The 18,222-nt window shown below is 41.4% G+C and overlaps 1 protein-coding gene across 1 annotated transcript in view; it reads right to left on the reverse strand.

Moving 5' to 3' along the window:
- Positions 1-18,222, reverse strand: part of LOC124544848 — a 50,856-nt gene that overhangs the window by 6,427 nt on the left and 26,207 nt on the right. Inside the window, exon 3 of the mRNA XM_047123561.1 lies at positions 5,496-5,639. Within this exon, the coding sequence (XP_046979517.1) occupies positions 5,496-5,639 (144 nt within the window). The remainder of the gene's footprint in view (positions 1-5,495; positions 5,640-18,222) is intronic.

An 18,222-nucleotide genomic window follows, 5' to 3' on the forward strand; every position in this document is an offset into this window, starting at 1 on the left:
TTTGGAGCATTACATGCCTAGAGGGACCACTGTCACCAGTGCATCATATACAGATCTCCTAAAAAATCTGTGGCCTGCAATCAAATCAGAGCGACGTGGATTGCTGTCAGCAGGTGTCGTTTTGCAAATTGACAATGCAAGACCCCACACTGACCGTACAACAGTTGCAACAATCACAGATCTGCATTTTGAGTGGCTTCCTCATTCACCATACTCACCAGACCTTGCCCCAAGTGATTTCCATATTTTTGGACCACTGGACGCAATGGGAGGAAAGAAGTTCCGTTCTGATGAAGAGGTACGCCAGGCGGTGCATGAATGGTTGAGCGGACTACCAAAAGAATTTTTTTCTAAAGGAATTTATGCACTTTGTAACCTCTGGAGGACTTGCATTGAGCGTGGGGGAGATAATGTTGTAAAGTGATACAGCTTTGTACCACTTCTGCACAATAAATAATATTTAAAACATATTTAAGGTTTTCATTTGACTCACCCTCGTATTAATGATAGTTCTGACTACAGAACTTGGTTAATTAAGATATAATAAGTTTCAAGACTTTGATGCAAATACAAATCAATACAAGGTCTCCTAAAGATGTAGTTCAGAGGTCATATTCTACTGTTAGTTCCGTTCTAAAAATTCTAGCCGGAAAAGTTTAAATCCATGGGAGCTAAAACTTTTTTCTGTGATTAAAGCCAACTTAATTCCATTCATACAAAAATTACGAGGATTGTTAATTGATTCATGACCGAGTTACTAAATAATACGTATCCGAGAAAGCACCCATTTAGAGGTTGCTACCGGGGCATGGAGTGGATGACTGCAGGTGTTCCCTTCGGCCGTCCGCTGCGTCCGTATATAAATACGGCGTGAAAGGTAATGAATCTTTACTTCGCATCCACCTACCACGCGGTCCGCGTCAGTCAGACGCCGGCTTACGCCCTACCTCGAATGACGTCACAGTATGGTGCTGCTAGACGCACGTTTTTGGCACAAATAGGAAGTGCACTTGCGAGGACTTTACACCGACCTGGATCGCTTAGATTACGCTGAGGTGTGCCGCCCGTAATGTTAACAGAATCGGGTGGTAAGTGGTGAGATTATTTTCCACTTTTGTGGCGAGCTGTTAACTATGATTATTAAAGGTCAGGGCGAAAGAGCATTTAATGGGTACTTTCCGTAAAAGTCGCCTCTGAACTGCTCATCTTATGATAGAGACATCATTGTTATTATTATCAGCAGGGGGGATTCTAGAAGTCGGTCAAGAGGGGGGGGGCTAATGGGAGGGGGCGGGGAATTTGGGGGAATGGAATATCGCTTAACAAAAGGAGAGTTGGCGTCCTCCACCGACAAATTGGTAAAATTTGGTGTTGCTTAAAGTAGTTTTTAACAACTGTTTTGGAGTTCAGGGTGAAAAATCTGTATTAATAAATAATAAGACGTCCATTTTAAGTTAAATGATGTTTATTGGTTTAGATAGTAAGCTATTTTCCGTCCTTAAAATGTGTCTGAAATACATTGCAACCTATATTGCTACATAATTATTTTTAAAAACTGATTGAATCTGTTGGAGAAATATATGCGCTGGTTTCTGAAGTCATTTTATACAGTGTAATATGATACTCCATTTCGGAGTGGGGGGGGGGGGGGCTATAGCCCCTTAGCCCCCCTCCCCCTTGCCACCTCCCATGATTATCAGGAAATTTTTTTTTTTTGCGTGTGTACTTTTCTTAAATATTTATAATTATAGTTCCTGATCCCGCAGAGTAAACAGAGAGTAGAAACATTTCTGTCAGTGAACAGAGGAAGAATGTGTAGTTGCAGATTGGAAACTATGGTCAGTATGTTCTCCATCGCTTTCTGGCTGACCACAAAAATAGTTTTCAGGCTCTCGTAGAAAGACGGCGCCGCTACCCCGCAAAATATCAGATCATGTATCACTGCAGTGGCGGCCAGTTATCATGTGGTATGGACCACTGTAAATATCACACAAAAATTATTTACCTTCGAATTCAAGTTGGGAATGGCACTAAAATTACACCATTTCTCTTTGAATGTGAGCTGTAACTCACAATAAAATTACACCATTTTCTTCGAATGAATGATAGTTCGCAAATAAAACGGACCAAAACATTTGTTGTAGCGCTCTCTACGCGATAACTAGAAACGCTACGATCCATTCTACGTCATTACTCTGCTACTCACAATAAAGTGCCTGGCAGAAGGTTCAATGAACCACCTTCAAGCTGTCCCTCTACCCTTCCACTCTCTAACGGCACGCGGGAAAAACGAGCACTTAAATTTTTCTGTACGAGCCCTGATTTCTCTTATTTTGTAGTGATTATTTCTCCCTATGTAGGTAGGAGCCAACAGAATGTTTTCGCAATCGGAGAAGAAAATTGGTGATTGAAATTTCATGAGAAGATCCCGTCGCTACGAAAAACGCCATTGTTTAAATGGTTCCCACTCCAATTCACGTATCATGTCTGTGACACTATCTCCCCTATTTCGCGATAATACAAAACGAGCTGCCCTTCTTTGTTCTTTTTCGATGTCATCTGTCAGTCCCACCTAATGCGGATCCCACACCGCAAAGCAATACTCCAGAATAGGGCGGAGAAGCGTAGTGTAAGCAGTCTCTTTAGTAGACCTGTTGCACCTTTTAAGTGTTCTGCCAATGAATCGCAGTCTTTGGTTTGCTCTACCCACAATATTATCTATGTGATAGTTCCAGTTTAGGTTATTTGTAATTGTAATCCCAGAGAAAAGACGTAGCCGTCTCTTTCCTACTGCGCATGTTACGATCTGACGCCCCTTTCGGAGCTAAGAGCGCTACGTTGCTCACAGTCCAAGGTCAGCATTTTTCTTTGAGATTGCTTGTAGCGTCCTGTGCAGATATAATGTATGAGTACTTTTTTTAAAGATTAGTTGACTTGACGGCACTGTGAATGAGTGGTGTAAAGCGCAGACTACTAATTTTCAGATCTGTGTTTTATTTTATTTCTCTTAATCTTAGATTATTAATCATAAAATTTAAAAATAACAGTTCAGTTTATCTACGTAAAATTTATATTTTCAATTTACTTGCGATTACTACCCTTGCAGTAAAAAGGCCATAGGTTAGATGGTGGTAAAACAAGCGATTACACAAGGAAATCTAGTAGGGAAGTGTTTTCTGGAGACGACCTACTAATCGGCCTCTTTTCCAGCAGATCTTTGGAGGAGAAAGTGCGATTTAAAGAGTTAGGTGGATGTACTACAAATGTAAGTCTAACAGCAGAGAAACACTGGACGAGGCTCTCCTTTGGCCTATCTCACACTGAAAATATCGAAATACTCGTAAAATATTTTTATCGGCTGCTTAACTGTCCAGAAGCAATCCATCTACATCATACTCTGCTTGCGACGTAATGGTGTGTGACGGAGAGTACTTTTGTACCAGTAACTGAGACTTCCAACCCTGTTTCACTTGCGAATGTCGCGCGGGAAGAATGGTTGTCGGTAAGCCCCTGTATTGGCTTAATTTCTCTAATTTTCTCTTCATGGCCATTACGCGAGAGGTATGTAGGGGTAAGTAGTATATTGTCCGACTCTTCCAGGAAAGTGCTCTCTCGAAATTTCGGTAGTAAATCTCTCCGTGATGTACAACGCCTAACTTGTAACATCAGCCAATGGAGTTTGTTGAGCCTCTCCGTAACGCTGTGGTGCTAACTAAACGATCCCATGACGAAACGTCTCGCTCTTCGTTGCATCTGCTCTATCTCTTCTATCAGACTTGTCTGGTAGGGACACCAAATAGATGAACAATACTCAAAAATGGGTCGAACAAGCTCCGTATAAGCCACTTCCTTCGTGGGTGAGTTACATTTCCTTAAGATTCTTCCTATGAATCCGAATCTGGCATCTGCTTTTCCCAATAATTGTTTTATGTGGTCATTCCGCTTAAGGTCGCTTGAGATAGTTACTCCTTTTTACAGCGGTTTGTCACCAATAGCGTAGCTATACAGCAGTGGATTTCTGTTCCTATCGATAAGCTCTAATACTCAGACATTCATGAAAATCTAGAAGAAGATTTAGCCCCAACTAGCGAAGAAGCTGAAGAAGTTATTTAAACCTTATAAAGGTACTTGGCGGAGACTCTATTACAGCAGAACCTTTGAAATGGTCTGTACCAAAAATAAGAAAAATGAGGTAAAATTAATCTTTGGGAAATCTTAGACACGACAAAAGCTCCCAGGAGAGTGGAAGGTGACCTTGACATATCTACCGGTAAAGGGAGGCAATAAACAAGATGTTAACAACAGAGGAATTTCTTTACAATCACTTCCTTGTAACGTATTTTCCAAGTCTATGTTAAACGGAAACAGCGCTGGAGAGTAATTTAGGTGAATATCTAGGTTGTTTTAGGAAAGACATATCATGTTCTGAACCAATATTTCATCTGAAGTCAATCATTTGGCAGAGATTATTGTGTTAAAAATTGTGTGTAGAATGTTACACAAGAGTAGAGCATGAGGAATTTTTAAAGCACCGTAGTCATAAACACATCTTCATAGTGAATATGTTCTTCAAGAACAAGGGTCCACAAATTGCCAGTCGCCCATTTTTTCCAAAAACCTTTTATTGTATTAAAACACAATGAATTACAATTTTATACAAAAGCTGATACAAACTCGATCACTATCCAACTATTCTTCAAATTTTTACGTTAATGAAAGAATTACTTTTAAAAAATAAAATAAACACTAAAATAAGAGGCAATGTCGATCAATATTCATACCCCCAGCATGAACCGATTTTAACTTACATGACCGCCCAGAAGCGGTATTGGGAAATCGATTTACGAAATCCGCTTTTGTGAGACCCATGTAAACGGGTTGTTAGAATAGCGGATAAAAACTTTACCAGATTTTAATCAGTTCGAAGACAAGACGGCAACGTACAGACAAAAAAATCAAGAATTAAATGGCAAACAAATGAAATGTATCGTAATAAAGTGACTGTAATTTTTATCGCGAGAATGAATTATTGGATCAACACCCATATTGGAGATAGTACCATCAGATCTCACTAGACCGCGGGACGAGCGAAAGCTATGACTGAATTTTATTTATTTATTATTTCTCGTAGTTACGCATGAACCGCACCCTAGAAGATATTTCAGTCCGTGTTTCACAGTTATTTTTGTTATTAAAATCAATTTATTATTAAAATATAAGGCATGTCGTTGTGATAGTTCCAACAAAAATCGCTAGATTGCAGGCCGATGAAAAGGTCGAACAGAATGCGAGATTTCCCGAACTGTAACGTAAGCTGTTCGAACAGTTCGAGTCGTGTTCAAACACAGCCCTACATAAAATTTTAAAATTTAAATAGCTAGATTTCTATATGTAAAATTAATTCATTCAGTTTAATAACGATTACTACCATTGTAAGTCAAAAGGCTATAGGCCACCACATTGTAGCACACTGTACTGGAGATGCGAGAGCTCACCTTTGACACCCGGAACCTGCATCGAGCGGTGTAGCCACCGGCGGCCCGTACCACAAAAGTCACCCTCTTGGCCTTGCTGGAGAGAGAGGACGGCTCGCCATTGCCTGCCCGCTCGCAGCGGACCGCGTGGTTTCCCTGAGGCTCCTGGAAGTAAGGGCGTTCTCATATCAATTACATGAGTAGCTGTCGGTACTTTTGTTTACCTCCTACGGTATCAGTACGGATACCCACTCTGCTTGACAATGACTATGGAGTAACTGACATTTGCTAAGAAACAACTGCCAATTGCTACGGAACAACGGACAATTGCAATGGAAAACCCGACCGATGACATCGGAAGACAATACAGAGGGAAGGACGTATTAAATGTAGCCATGCCTCTGCACGAACGCTCTGTATGCACCTGGCCACCAGTTATCGTGGAGAGAGGGGATCACGCTATACACCACAGAATGAGCACGATATTCATCGGTATGGCCTAGGCGTTATTGTCTGGGTAGATATTACGCACAATGTCCGAACACCGCTGCATATCTTTGTGCAAGGTACCGTTACAGCAAAGCGATATTGCTGGGAGATTATTCTGGCTCATCTCCATCTATTTATGGGAGCGGTAGATCCCGACTTTCTGTTTATAGACGAAAATGGCCGTCTGGTGAGGTGTCGGACACATAGAAAAGTGAAGAACACATAGGAAAGTGAAGATATTGAACGTAAGTAAGTGCCTGCCTATTGTCCGGGTCTAAACCCTATACAGCTTGCCTGGGATGTTCCTTTCAGATGTGTTTCTCAACTAACACCCTCTCCCCGAACCGCGCAAGAACTGAAAACCGTCTTGAGAGAAGTGAGGGACAATGCCCAAGAACTCATCAACAGTTCGGTAGCCAGCATTAATAACGGATGCAAAATTTGAATTAGTGCCGGAGGAGGACATATTCCTCACTAAGAGTGCAATATTGGGAGTGTGAACTGTGTCACACATAAACGTTATTTATGTCAATTATCCTGATTTCCTAGGTGGTGAAATCTGTACTATTTTTCGTTACAAATACAACACTTTACCTCTGTTATGTGTGTACTGTGATTCATGTTGCCATCATTGCCTTTGATTAGTTTTGTCCAACAATGACTCCGTTCCTTATCTGTTGTCAAGCAGTGTAACTGACTATTCAGCAATTTCATGGTATTTTAAGAAATATCACTACTGGTATCCAAAGTATGAAATAGTGCTTGTGAAAATAGTCTTCCACCTTAGTTTAATGAAAATTAAATTTTGTGCAGTATCTGTGCAGCAAACAGGAAACAGAAGTGCAATAGTGAAAATTATATGCCATGTGCGTAACATGTGCAGCAGGCGATGAACATATCAGATTTCAGCAACATGTGCCTGCAATATTAAGTTCACTGACGGAAAAAGTGTCACACCAACAACAACTTGGCCGCATACCACCAAATTGGTACTTCAGTGTTTTCATGCCTGTGCGAGATGCTGATCAGAATTTCATCCATCTTCTTCTTAGATCCTTAGCGATAAGGTTGATTAGCAGCAGCTCGCCATACATTCCTCTCTTTACACAGTGCGACCATAACTGTTGAAGTGCCATACTAGAAAGGCCAGCACCAACGTAGTTCAACAGTTCGGGCCGAACTGTGCAACTAATAGTGCTACCTGTTCTTCTACATATTTGTAATGACAGTATTTGAAGTCTGCGCAGTCTCATGTATTTGTATCTAAAATGATATGCATTTTTGTTTTGTCCTTGACTATTGTTGTTTTAGTACTGACTTTTATTAGAAATGAGGTTCGGTAAAATTTATAACATAGCATCTATTACTTTTGTCTATTTATAATAGGTCATCAGATGGTGGCTTAAACCCGAAACGCGTGATAACAGTTAACAAACAAATTCAGAGAAAACTACCGACTATTTTTAAGCAATCACACAGCCTTTTTAGACGCTTTCCAATAATTATATTCATAACGGTTGCATCCCTCTACAAAAACTTTCAGTCCGACTCAGAAGTGTTTATGACGTCATACCGTCTTAAGCAATTGTACAATGATTTAATTCTGTAGGTATATTATTCAGCGGCATATGTGGGTACCACCTTCGAATTTGGTTGTGAATAGGATTAGTGGCAGAGAAGTAACAAATTTAAACGTAACGCATGATGCGGAAATTTTTCACGCATCTCAGTGTTTATGACGTCATATCTCCTGAACTATGGGTCGTATAATGATATAATTCTGCAGGTACAATCACTGCTGTATGTGAATACTGTCTGAAAAATATGTCACTAATTCAGTTAGTAATAAAGAAGTAATAAATTAAAACGCCATGCCTGATGCGGCAATGTTATTGTATGAACAGAGAAAATGTAGCACGCGATAAACTGTTTTCCTCTCATCATTTTTTGGGGCTGTCAGCGAGAAAAAGCTTGAAAAGGATTGAGATTATGTGTAAAGCTTGTTGCTAGTCATTAAGTGCTCTCATTTTCAAATACTGTATGAATAAAGTCTGGAAAACTGCGCGTCGTGGGTTACACTACCTTTTTCATCCCCAGACTCCGTCTCTTTGATATGCAGGTACTTCTTACCGCCACAGCGATTCTCTGCAGACAATAAGTGATATGTGTACAAAGTTTGGTTGAAAACGGTCCAGTGGTTTAGAAGATGTGGAACATACATACATACATACAAAGTATGAGCCGAAACATTATGTCCACCTGCTTAATAGTATGTTGTTCCACTTTTCAAACACAGTTCAGCAAAGATTCTACTTTGCATGGGTTCTACAAGCCCTTGACAAGATTCCAGAAGTATGTGGCATCAGACGTCTGCGAACAGGTCAAGCAATTCCCGCAAATCACAGGATGGTGTTTTATGGACACGCAGCTGGCACCCGACACGTGCTCCAGAGGAAACAGATCAGACACATTTTTTGGCCAAGATTTCAATATGAGTTCCCTTTAATGCCCTTCAAACCACCGTAGCGCGATTCTGACATTGCAGGACGGACAGTTATCGTGCTGGAAGATGTCATCGCCCTAGGGGGAGACTTCAAACATGAAACGATGCAGGTGATCCGCAGCAATGTTCACGGATTACCACCAGAGATCCCTTGGAAACCCAATTCATTGTATTCCGTAGCATAGTCCTTACCTCCCCAGCCTGCATCTGTGGCACGGTTGCCGGCCGCGGTGACCGATCGGTTCTAGGCGCTTCAATCCGGAACCGCGCGACTGCTACGGTCGCAGGCTCGAATCCCGCATAGGGCATCGATGTGTGTGATGTCCTTAGGTTAGTTAGGTTTAAGAAGTTCTAAGTCTAGGGGACTGATGACCTCAGATGTTAAGTCCCATAGTGCTCAGAGACATTTGAATCATTTTGTGGCGCCGTTCATGTTTCGTGCAGTGATTCGTCTGGATGACGGCATGTAAGGACCCAACCATCGATCTGGTGTAACAAGAAAGGCGATTCATTCGACAGGCGACACGTTTCCATCTATCCTCGGCGAAAACTCAGTGATGCTGTGCCCACTCCAGTCATCACTGACGATGTCTTTGGATCAACACAGCAATACATAGGGGTCATGTGATGTGGAGTTCCATGCTCCACAATGACCATTGAACGCTGTGCTCCGAAACATTTGTGTCTGCACCAGCATAGTACCCTGTCATCAGATCTACTTCAGATCGCTGCCTATCCTGGATTACACATAGGAGACCCGTCGACTACGTTTTGTGATGAGACGTGGTCGTCCAATACCATACGGCCTACTCGTTGTTTCGCCATCCTTCAACCACTTTCCGCAAGGGCTCACGACAGGTTACGCCAACAGGCTACCAACTTCGCCGTTTCAGAGATTGTCGTTTCCAGCCGCAGCGTCCCAGAAATGTGAGCCGGTCGTTGTGGCCGAGCGGTTCTAGGCGCTTCAGTCCGGAACCGCGCTGCTGCTACGGTCGCAGGTTCGAATCCTGCCTCGGGCATGGATGTGTGTGATGTCGTTGGGTTGGTTAGGTTTAAGTAGTTCGAAGTCTAAGGGACTGATGACCTCAGACGTTAAGTCCCATAGTGCTTAGAGCCATTTGAACCATTTTGAACTAAAAATGTGTCCTTTGGCAAAACCGTTTACATCTGTGGATTTCCGAATTTACTGTCCGTATTTTCGCTATAATAACTGCCATTCGTCCCTCTTCCGCTTACATTCTTTCCTCACGGCCTCACGTGCTCTCGGCATCACCAGGAGATATTCAGCCTCGCGGTGGGCAGTGGTCATAATGTCTTGATTCATCAGTTTCTAATGTGTATGGATGTCTAACACACGTGCATTTTATTTTTGTTGAGCTTGCTCACCCAAACTTCATTGGTCTCAAAATGAAATTGCAAGTGCTTTAATGCGTTTTACAGCTGCAAAGTAGTCGGCAAGGTATGTTCCTTTACTGAACGATTTATTGGTTTTGGGTACCATTTCAGACAAATGAAACAGGGATGTGTCAAAACACATTTGGTTAAAGAAGTAAAAAAAAAAAATGGATAAAATAGCGTGCTGCAAACGATGGAGATTTAAAAATCAAATTTAGTTAGCTAACAATGGAAAAGGCATACACGAGCTTCCAATATTAGCAAAAGGATTGTGTTTTAACATATGTTAACGCCTGTATCCGTGGTCTCAGGGTATTATCTTTGGGTACTAATCAAAATCTCGCAGCCCCTGCTTAAATTTTGACTAAAGTTCATCAGCATGGCGCCCGAAGATTCCGGCATGAACAGTCATCCTCGTTCAGCCAACAGCCTTCTCAAAGAGGGCGGAGGAGCTGACAAAGGTTCAGGGCACCCTTTTGCCCTTGCGTTGCAAAACTGCCTCTAAAAGACCGAAGAATCAGCAATGATCAGCGTCGTGAGGATGCAGAGGGCAATAGAAACCACTAGATTAGAGACATATAATGTGTATCCACATGACATGTAGCCACCAATTCAAATACTGTCATGTTAATCTTCCCATTCGTGAAATATGCCGGATTAGACCCTCATTCGGTTCTCGAGGAGATGACTGCCAAGGGCGAGGTGACCACGAGAAAAAAAAGTGAGTCTGAGCGTGTAACGTCAGAAGTTTGAAAGTGTCTAAGAAAAAGCCTGAAAACGGGAATCCAAAGGCTCAATCTAGATACAACGGGGAGGGGGAAAACACTGAATTGAAGCGGATTTCTGATCACACGGATATAGAGCAATCTCAAAATCAGAAAAAATTATGTACAATGGGAGTTGGATTCGTTTTGAATAGGAACGTAGGACCGATCTTGAGTTACGTGAAAAGGTCAATGATAGGATCTTTCTCACCTTAGTCGACAGTAAACCAACGCCAACAATATTAGCTCATGTTTACAACTATGAAGAGAGAGAGAGAGTTGTTTGAAGACATTAAACGTGTAATTCAGTATGTAAAGGGAGACGGAAAACTAATAACCTGTTGTAGGGGTAGGAATAGAAGACAGGGTTTCAGAGGAAAATGTTGTTGGTGTTGTGGTCTTCAGTCCTGAGACTGGTTTGATGCAGCTCTCCATGCTACTCTATCCTGTGCAAGCTTCTTCATCTCCCAGTACCTACTGCAATCTACATCCTTCTGAATCTGCTTAGTGTATTCATCTCTTGGTCTCCCTCTACGATTTTTACCCTCCACGCTGCCCTCCAATGCTAAATTTGTGATCCCTTGATGCCTCAAAACATGTCCTACCAACCGATCCCTTCTTCTAGTCAAGTTGTGCCACAAACTTCTCTTCTCCCCAATCCTATTCAATACCTCCTCATTAGTTACGTGATCTACCCACCTTATCTTCAGCATTCTTCTGTAGCACCACATTTCGAAAGCTTCTATTCTCTTCCTGCCCAAACTGGTTATCGTCCACGTTTCACTTCCATACATGGCTACACTCCATACAAATACTTTCAGAAACGACTTCCTGACACTTAAATCTATACTCGATGTTAACAAATTTCTCTTCTTCAGAAACGATATCCTTGTCATTGCCAGTCTACATTTTATATCCTCTCTACTTCGACCATCATCAGTTATTTTACTACCTAAATAGCAAAACTCCTTTACTACTTTAAGTGTCTCATTTCCTAATCTAATTCCCTCAGCATCAGCCGATTTAATTTGACTACATTCCATTATCCTCGTTTTGCTTTTGTTGATGTTCATCTTATACCCTCCTTTCAAGACACTATCCATTCCATTCAACTGCTCTTCCAAGTCCTTTGGTGTCTCTGACAGAATTACAATATCATCGGCGAACCTCAAAGTTTTTACTTCTTCTCCATGAATTTTAATACCTACTCCGAATTTTTCTTTTGTTTCCTTTACTGCTTGCTCAATATACAGATTGAATAACATCGGGGGGAGGCTACAACCCTGTCTCACTCCTTTCCCAACCACTGCTTCCCTTTCATGCCCCTCGACTCTTATAACTGCCATCTGGTTTCTGTACAAATTGTAAATAGCCTTTCGCTCCCTGTATTTCACCCCTGCCACCTTCAGAATTTGAAAGAGAGTATTCCAGTTAACGTTGTCAAAAGCTTTCTCAGAGGAAAATATGAGTTTGGTATTAGGAGTACGAGAGGGTTTCTTTTTTGTGTGTGTGTCATCAGTCTTCTGACTGGTTTGATGCGGCCCGCCACGAATTTCTCTCCTGTGTCAACCTCTTCATCTCAGAGTAGCACTTGCATCTTCAGTTTGTTGCTGGATGTATTCCAATCTCTCTCTTTCCCTACATTTTTTACCCTCTACGGCCCCCTCTAGTACCATGGAAGTTATCCCCTGGTATCTTCACAGCTTTCCTATCAACCTGTCCTTTCTTCTTGTCAGTGTTTTTGACATATTCCTTTCCGATTCTGCGCAGAACGTCCTCATTCCTCGCCTTATCAGTCTACCTAATTAGCAACATTCGTTCAAAGGAGCACATCTACTGTTCTGGTTTTCTCACAGTCCATATTTCACTACCACACAACGTTGCGCTCCAAACTACATTCTACTCTAAATAAGGTCTATGTTTAATACTAGCAGAATTCGCTTCGCCAGGAATGCCCTTTTTGCCAGTGCTAGGCTGCTTTTGATGTCCTCTTTACTCTGTCCGACATCGATTATTTTGATACCTCGTAGCAGAATTCCTTAACCTACTTCGTGACTATCAATGCTGACGTTAAGTTTCTCTCTGTTACTAAGTTACTAATTTCCATTTTTGAACCCATTGCGCTCCGAATGTTACCACCCCTGCATTTAATTTCACCGAAAACTGTTTTCGTTTCTCTACGTGGTGAGTCAGTCTTCGGACAATCAGTTCCTGTTCTATTTCTTCACATTTTTCGTTCAGCCATTTCGCCTGACCTTCTCTGCACATCACATTTATTTCATTCTTAAGCTGCTCATATTTCTCTATTCCTGCATTTCCTTGAACATTTCTGTTCCTTCTCTCACCAATCAACTAAAGTACGCTTTCTCTAACCCATGACTGACATCTGTGACTGCCCTTTTTAGAGATGTCCATTCCTCTCCAGATGAACTTCGTAATGAACTATTCCTTATCTCAATATCGATAGCCTTAGACAACTTCATTACTTGCGTATTGATTTTTGCAGACTAGTCTCTTAAACTTCAGCCTGTTCTTCGTCACTACTACATAGTAATCTGTGTCTAAATCTGCTCTTGAGTACGCCTTACAATCCAGTACCTGATTTCGGAATTTCTGCCTGATCATGATGTAAACTAACTGAAATCTTCCCGTACATCCCGGCCATTTCCAAGCATACCTCCTTCTCTTGTGATTCTTGAACAGAGTATTCGCTGTTAGTAGCTGGAATTTATTGCAGCATGTTTAAGAGATGGCGTGAAAAGTGGGTATTATATAAAGGAAACAAAGGAGCTGAGAATTAGCGATATGTTTAAGACTTCTGGCGAGGAGACGAGACTGACAGAGATGAGAAAGTTTCGGGAGTTAAGAGGCCGATTGTAAGAGTGAAAGCAGATTGTCAGGTATTTTTTATAAAGGCAATAAACCCGACGCGATTAAGACCAAAGATGTATTGCTGCACCTCCAAGAAACGTGAAGGGGCATGCCAAATCTTAAGACATATAAATTTAAGAAGCTTTAAGTTGGGAGGAGACAATTGTACAAGAACTGTCAACGAAAAGTTTATGGGTGTAGGGCACAGAAATGTAAGTTTGATGATTTTTGAAGTAGGAGCTAGGCCTCGAGATTATCAAAGGGAAACAGTTTTAGTGGGTCGTTAAACATGTTTCGTATTTAATGATGCCAAGTTCGCGAGTAGCTGAGTACTGCACATTTCTTTTAGTTAGTGTCCTGCTGTAAGTAGGCTGTTTAGGTTTTCTTATTGGTAACGCCACATAGCGCTCTGTATGAAAATCACTGGCTGTGCTGTGTGCAGTCTGTGGCTGGTTGGCATTGTTGTAATACTCGCTATTGTAGCGTTGGGCAGTTGGCTGTTAACAGCGCGTAGCGTAGGGCAGTTGGAGGTGAGCCGCCAGCAGCGGTGGATGTGGGGAGAGAAATGGTGGAGTTTTGAAATTTATAAGACTGGATGTCATGAACTGCTATATATATTATGACTTTTGAACACTATTAAGGTAAATACATTGTTTGTTCTCTATCAAAATCTTTCATTTGCTAACTATGCCTATCAGTAGTTAGTGCCTTCAGTAGTTTGAATCTTTTATTTAGCTGGCAGTAGTGGCGCTCGCTGTATTGCAGTAGTTCGAGTAACGAAGAATTTTGGTGAGGTAAGTGATTTGTGAAAGGTGTACGTTAATGTTAATCAGGGCCATTCTTTTGTAGGGATTTTTGTAAGTCAGATTGCGTTGCGCTAAAAATATTATGTGTCAGTTTAGTGTTGATCAGAATAGGTAAAGAGCGAAATGTCTGAGTGCGTTCAGTTCTGCTCAGCTGTTTGAAAATCAAATAATGTAAGAGGTTTATCAGCACAGTAATTAATTAATTCTTCTAAGGGGACGTTTCATATGTCGACCCTTAGTTGAGGATACCTCACTGGAATCTTCTGATTTTTTCTTGTAGTTTGTGCAATTACTGCAGCCTTTGTTTATTGCTAGCGCGTAATTGTAGAGAGAATTTCCTTTGTAGTTGCAGTCTTTCATTGTTGTACAGTAAAACAGTTGTGGCATGCATGTAGATTTGCACCAATTATTTCGCAGCTGCGCTTGCAATTAAGTAGATATTATTTTCAGTGCTATGTTAATGTGTTTTCTTATTTTGCTCTTCAAATTGTGCTTTTCTGTGTTGTCGTGTGAAATATTGTGACAATAATGGCGTGTGAAAAACGTAATACTAGGCTCCAAAGTAAACTGAGAAATGACAGTGAAGACGAAAGCAGTGCATTAGCGCCACCGTGTAATGAATTAACTAATGCTCAAAGTAGTAATTTCGTAATTGTGCATAGGGAAATGGAGCGGGCTGCAAATAAGTGAAACAATTAGTGAATAGGGAAGCATTATCGATCGATCGGTCGGCAGCAGCTTGCCTCAGGAATCCGAAATGACAGGACACAATCTTACAAATACTGCAGATTCAGGTTTTGCGTCCTCGTCGTTTTCTCAAATAAGTCAAGACACATTTTCTGCTTTTCAAAATGCGAATATTGCCGGTTCAAATGCATTGCCGAATAGCTCTGAGGAACATGTTTCAGACACCAGTGCATTTTTATTATAATTAATGCAACAAATAGGACAAAAGCTTCAAAAGTTAGACACAATGGAACAAAATCTTTAAAAGTTAGACACAATGGAACAACACCAGAGACAAACACAGCAACAGTTAGACACAATGGAACAAAATCAGAGACAAACACAGCAAAAGCTTCAAAAGTTAGACACCACACTTGAACAAACACGTGAAGATTTAACTACTGAGTTACATAACGTTGAATGGAAATGTCAAAAAGTCTGTAATGACGTAAAAACACAAATTTGTGAGCATTTTCAACCTATTTTTTCGCGGCATGAAAATGCATTACAGAATCACGAAGCAGCCACAAAAGAACCGCAAATCATTGTTCATGAAAATCATGAGACCTTGTGTGCTAAAATTGACTCAGTTGCATCTACCGATTCGGTTATGCTACTTGCAAAAACTCAGGAAAACTTAAAGAACACAGTAGATACGATTTCAACACAAATGGACACTCTGAAACTTGGTTCAGAAAAACACACTGAGGAAATAAGTACACTATCGGAGAAAGTAGCCGAACTTTCGAATCAGTTCACTAACTTATCTGCAAAGGTAGATGATGATCTGAATGCCACAAGACCTGTAGCCATCACAGACACAGAAGAGTATGAACAAATTAAGAAATTCAAACAAAATCAGAATCTAATTAATACGCAACACAAAAGAGAAATCCGGGAAGTACAAGATCAGTTGGCACAAGTAATACAAAAATTACATATTTCAGAGGACACTCGCGCTCCAACACGGGAAGAGGAACTTACATCTACATCTACATCCATACTCCGCAAGCACCTGACGGTGTGTGGCGGAGGGTACCCTGAGTACCTTTATCGGTTCTCCCTTCTATTCCAGTCTCGTATTGTTCGTGGAAAGAAGGATTGTCGGTATGCTTCTGTGTGGGCTCTAATCTCTCTGATTTTATCCTCATGGTGTCTTCGCGAGATATACGTAGGAGGGAGCAATGTACTGCTTGACTCTTTGGTGAAGGTATGTTCTCGAAACTTTAACAAAAGCCCGTACCGAGCTACTGAGCGTCTCTCCTGCAGTCTTCCACTGGAGTTTATCTATCATGTCCGTAACGCTTTCGCGATTACTAAATGATCCTGTAACGAAGCGCGCTGCTCTCCATTGGATCCTCTCTAACTCTTCTATCAACCCTACCTGGTACGGATCCCACACTGCTGAGCAGTATTGAAGCAGTGGGCGAACAAGCGTACTGTAACCTACTTCCTTTGCTTTCGGATTGTATTTCCTTAGGATTCTTCCAATGAATCTCTGTCTGGCATCTGCTTTACCGACAATCAACTTTATATGATCATTCCATTTTAAATTACTCCTAATGCGTACTCCCAGATAATTTATGGAATTAACTGCTTCCAGTTGCTGACCTGCTATTTTGTAGCTAAATGATAAGGGATCTATATTTCTATGTATTCGCAGCACATTACACTTGTCTACATTGAGACTCAATTGCCATTCCCTGCACCATGCGTCAATTCGCTGCGGATCCTCCTGCATTTCAGTACAATTTTCCATTGTTACAACCTCTCGATACACCACAACATCATCTGCAAAAAGCCTCAGTGAACTTCTGAGTCATCCACCAGGTCATTTATGTATATCGTGAATAGCAAAGGTCCTATGACACTCCCCTGCGGCACACCTGAAATCACTCTTACTTCGGAAAACTTCTCTCCATTGAGAATGACATGCTGCGAGGATAAAATCAGAGAGATTAGAGCCCACACAGAAGCATACCGTACTTAGAAGTACGGAAAAGCCACAAAATAATAACACAGGGTATTTCGGAAATTATGAAAGAAATTGGCAAGGTGCACCGAATTTTGCGATGGAACCGCCGACACGACGTAACAATGACCGATATGCTACTCGCCGACACGATGATTTTGACTAGAAGCTGTTCATTACTACACGTAAATTCAAAACATTTAAGAATTCTGGCAACGACATTCATCCACAAGCGTGGCTCCATCAATTCTCTCATTGTTTTCCTCCCAACTGGTCATTAGAGCACAGATTAGAATTTATGTATGGCTACTTAGAGAATGAACCAGCTGAAAGAATGCGATCGGTCATTCACGATTGTCACAGTGAAGGAGAATTTTATCATGCCTTCCTCTCAGCATGTTGGTCTCAAGCTACACAAGACCGAGTAAAACATAGCATCATAATGATGAAACATTTCGAACAATCTGAATTTTCCGGTCTTGTGAAATATTTTGAAGACATGTTGCACAAGAATCACTACCTGTCAAACCCATACAGCCCCTCAGAACTCATCATTTTCTTAATCAAACTACCTGAACATTTACGACATATTATTTTGGCAGGACGTTGCAAAGACGACATTGAAGCTTTTCAGGGACTGTTACAAGTATTGGAAATTGACACTAACAATCGCGGAACGCGAAAACAGGAACACAACAATTACAGGTCACATCCGTCACAATTGCGCGATGAAAGAAATAATAACTGGACACGACAAGGCTATTCTCACAACACAAATCGTGACCAAAACAGACACCACCTGTATGACAACCGTTGGCAGAGTAGTAATAATTACAGGGAAAGATCACCTCTCCGCGGTAGTGACTATCACATAGACCATCAGAGAAACAGACAATATGGGAACCAAAATTATTATTATCAAGGGAGACAGAATAACTTCAGACGCAACGGTCCAGCGCGCAGTTACGATTCAGGGAGAAATTCTCCACCACGTGACCGACGAGAAAGAAGCTATGGAATCTACCGACATGACGACAGACGATATGATCGTAACGACAGACCTGAATTGCATCAGAACTGGCGGAATTCAAACAGGGCGGGGCCCTCTCGACAAGGTGAATTTGTAGAAATTAGGTCTCCTAATCCCAATAACGATGCGCGCCAACAAAGAGACAATAGGCAATGACTCATACCGCTGGCAGCCACAAAACGTACTTCTGAA

Source organism: Schistocerca americana, chromosome 8 (genome assembly GCF_021461395.2).
Source record: "Schistocerca americana isolate TAMUIC-IGC-003095 chromosome 8, iqSchAmer2.1, whole genome shotgun sequence".
NCBI lineage: Eukaryota > Metazoa > Arthropoda > Insecta > Orthoptera > Acrididae > Schistocerca > Schistocerca americana.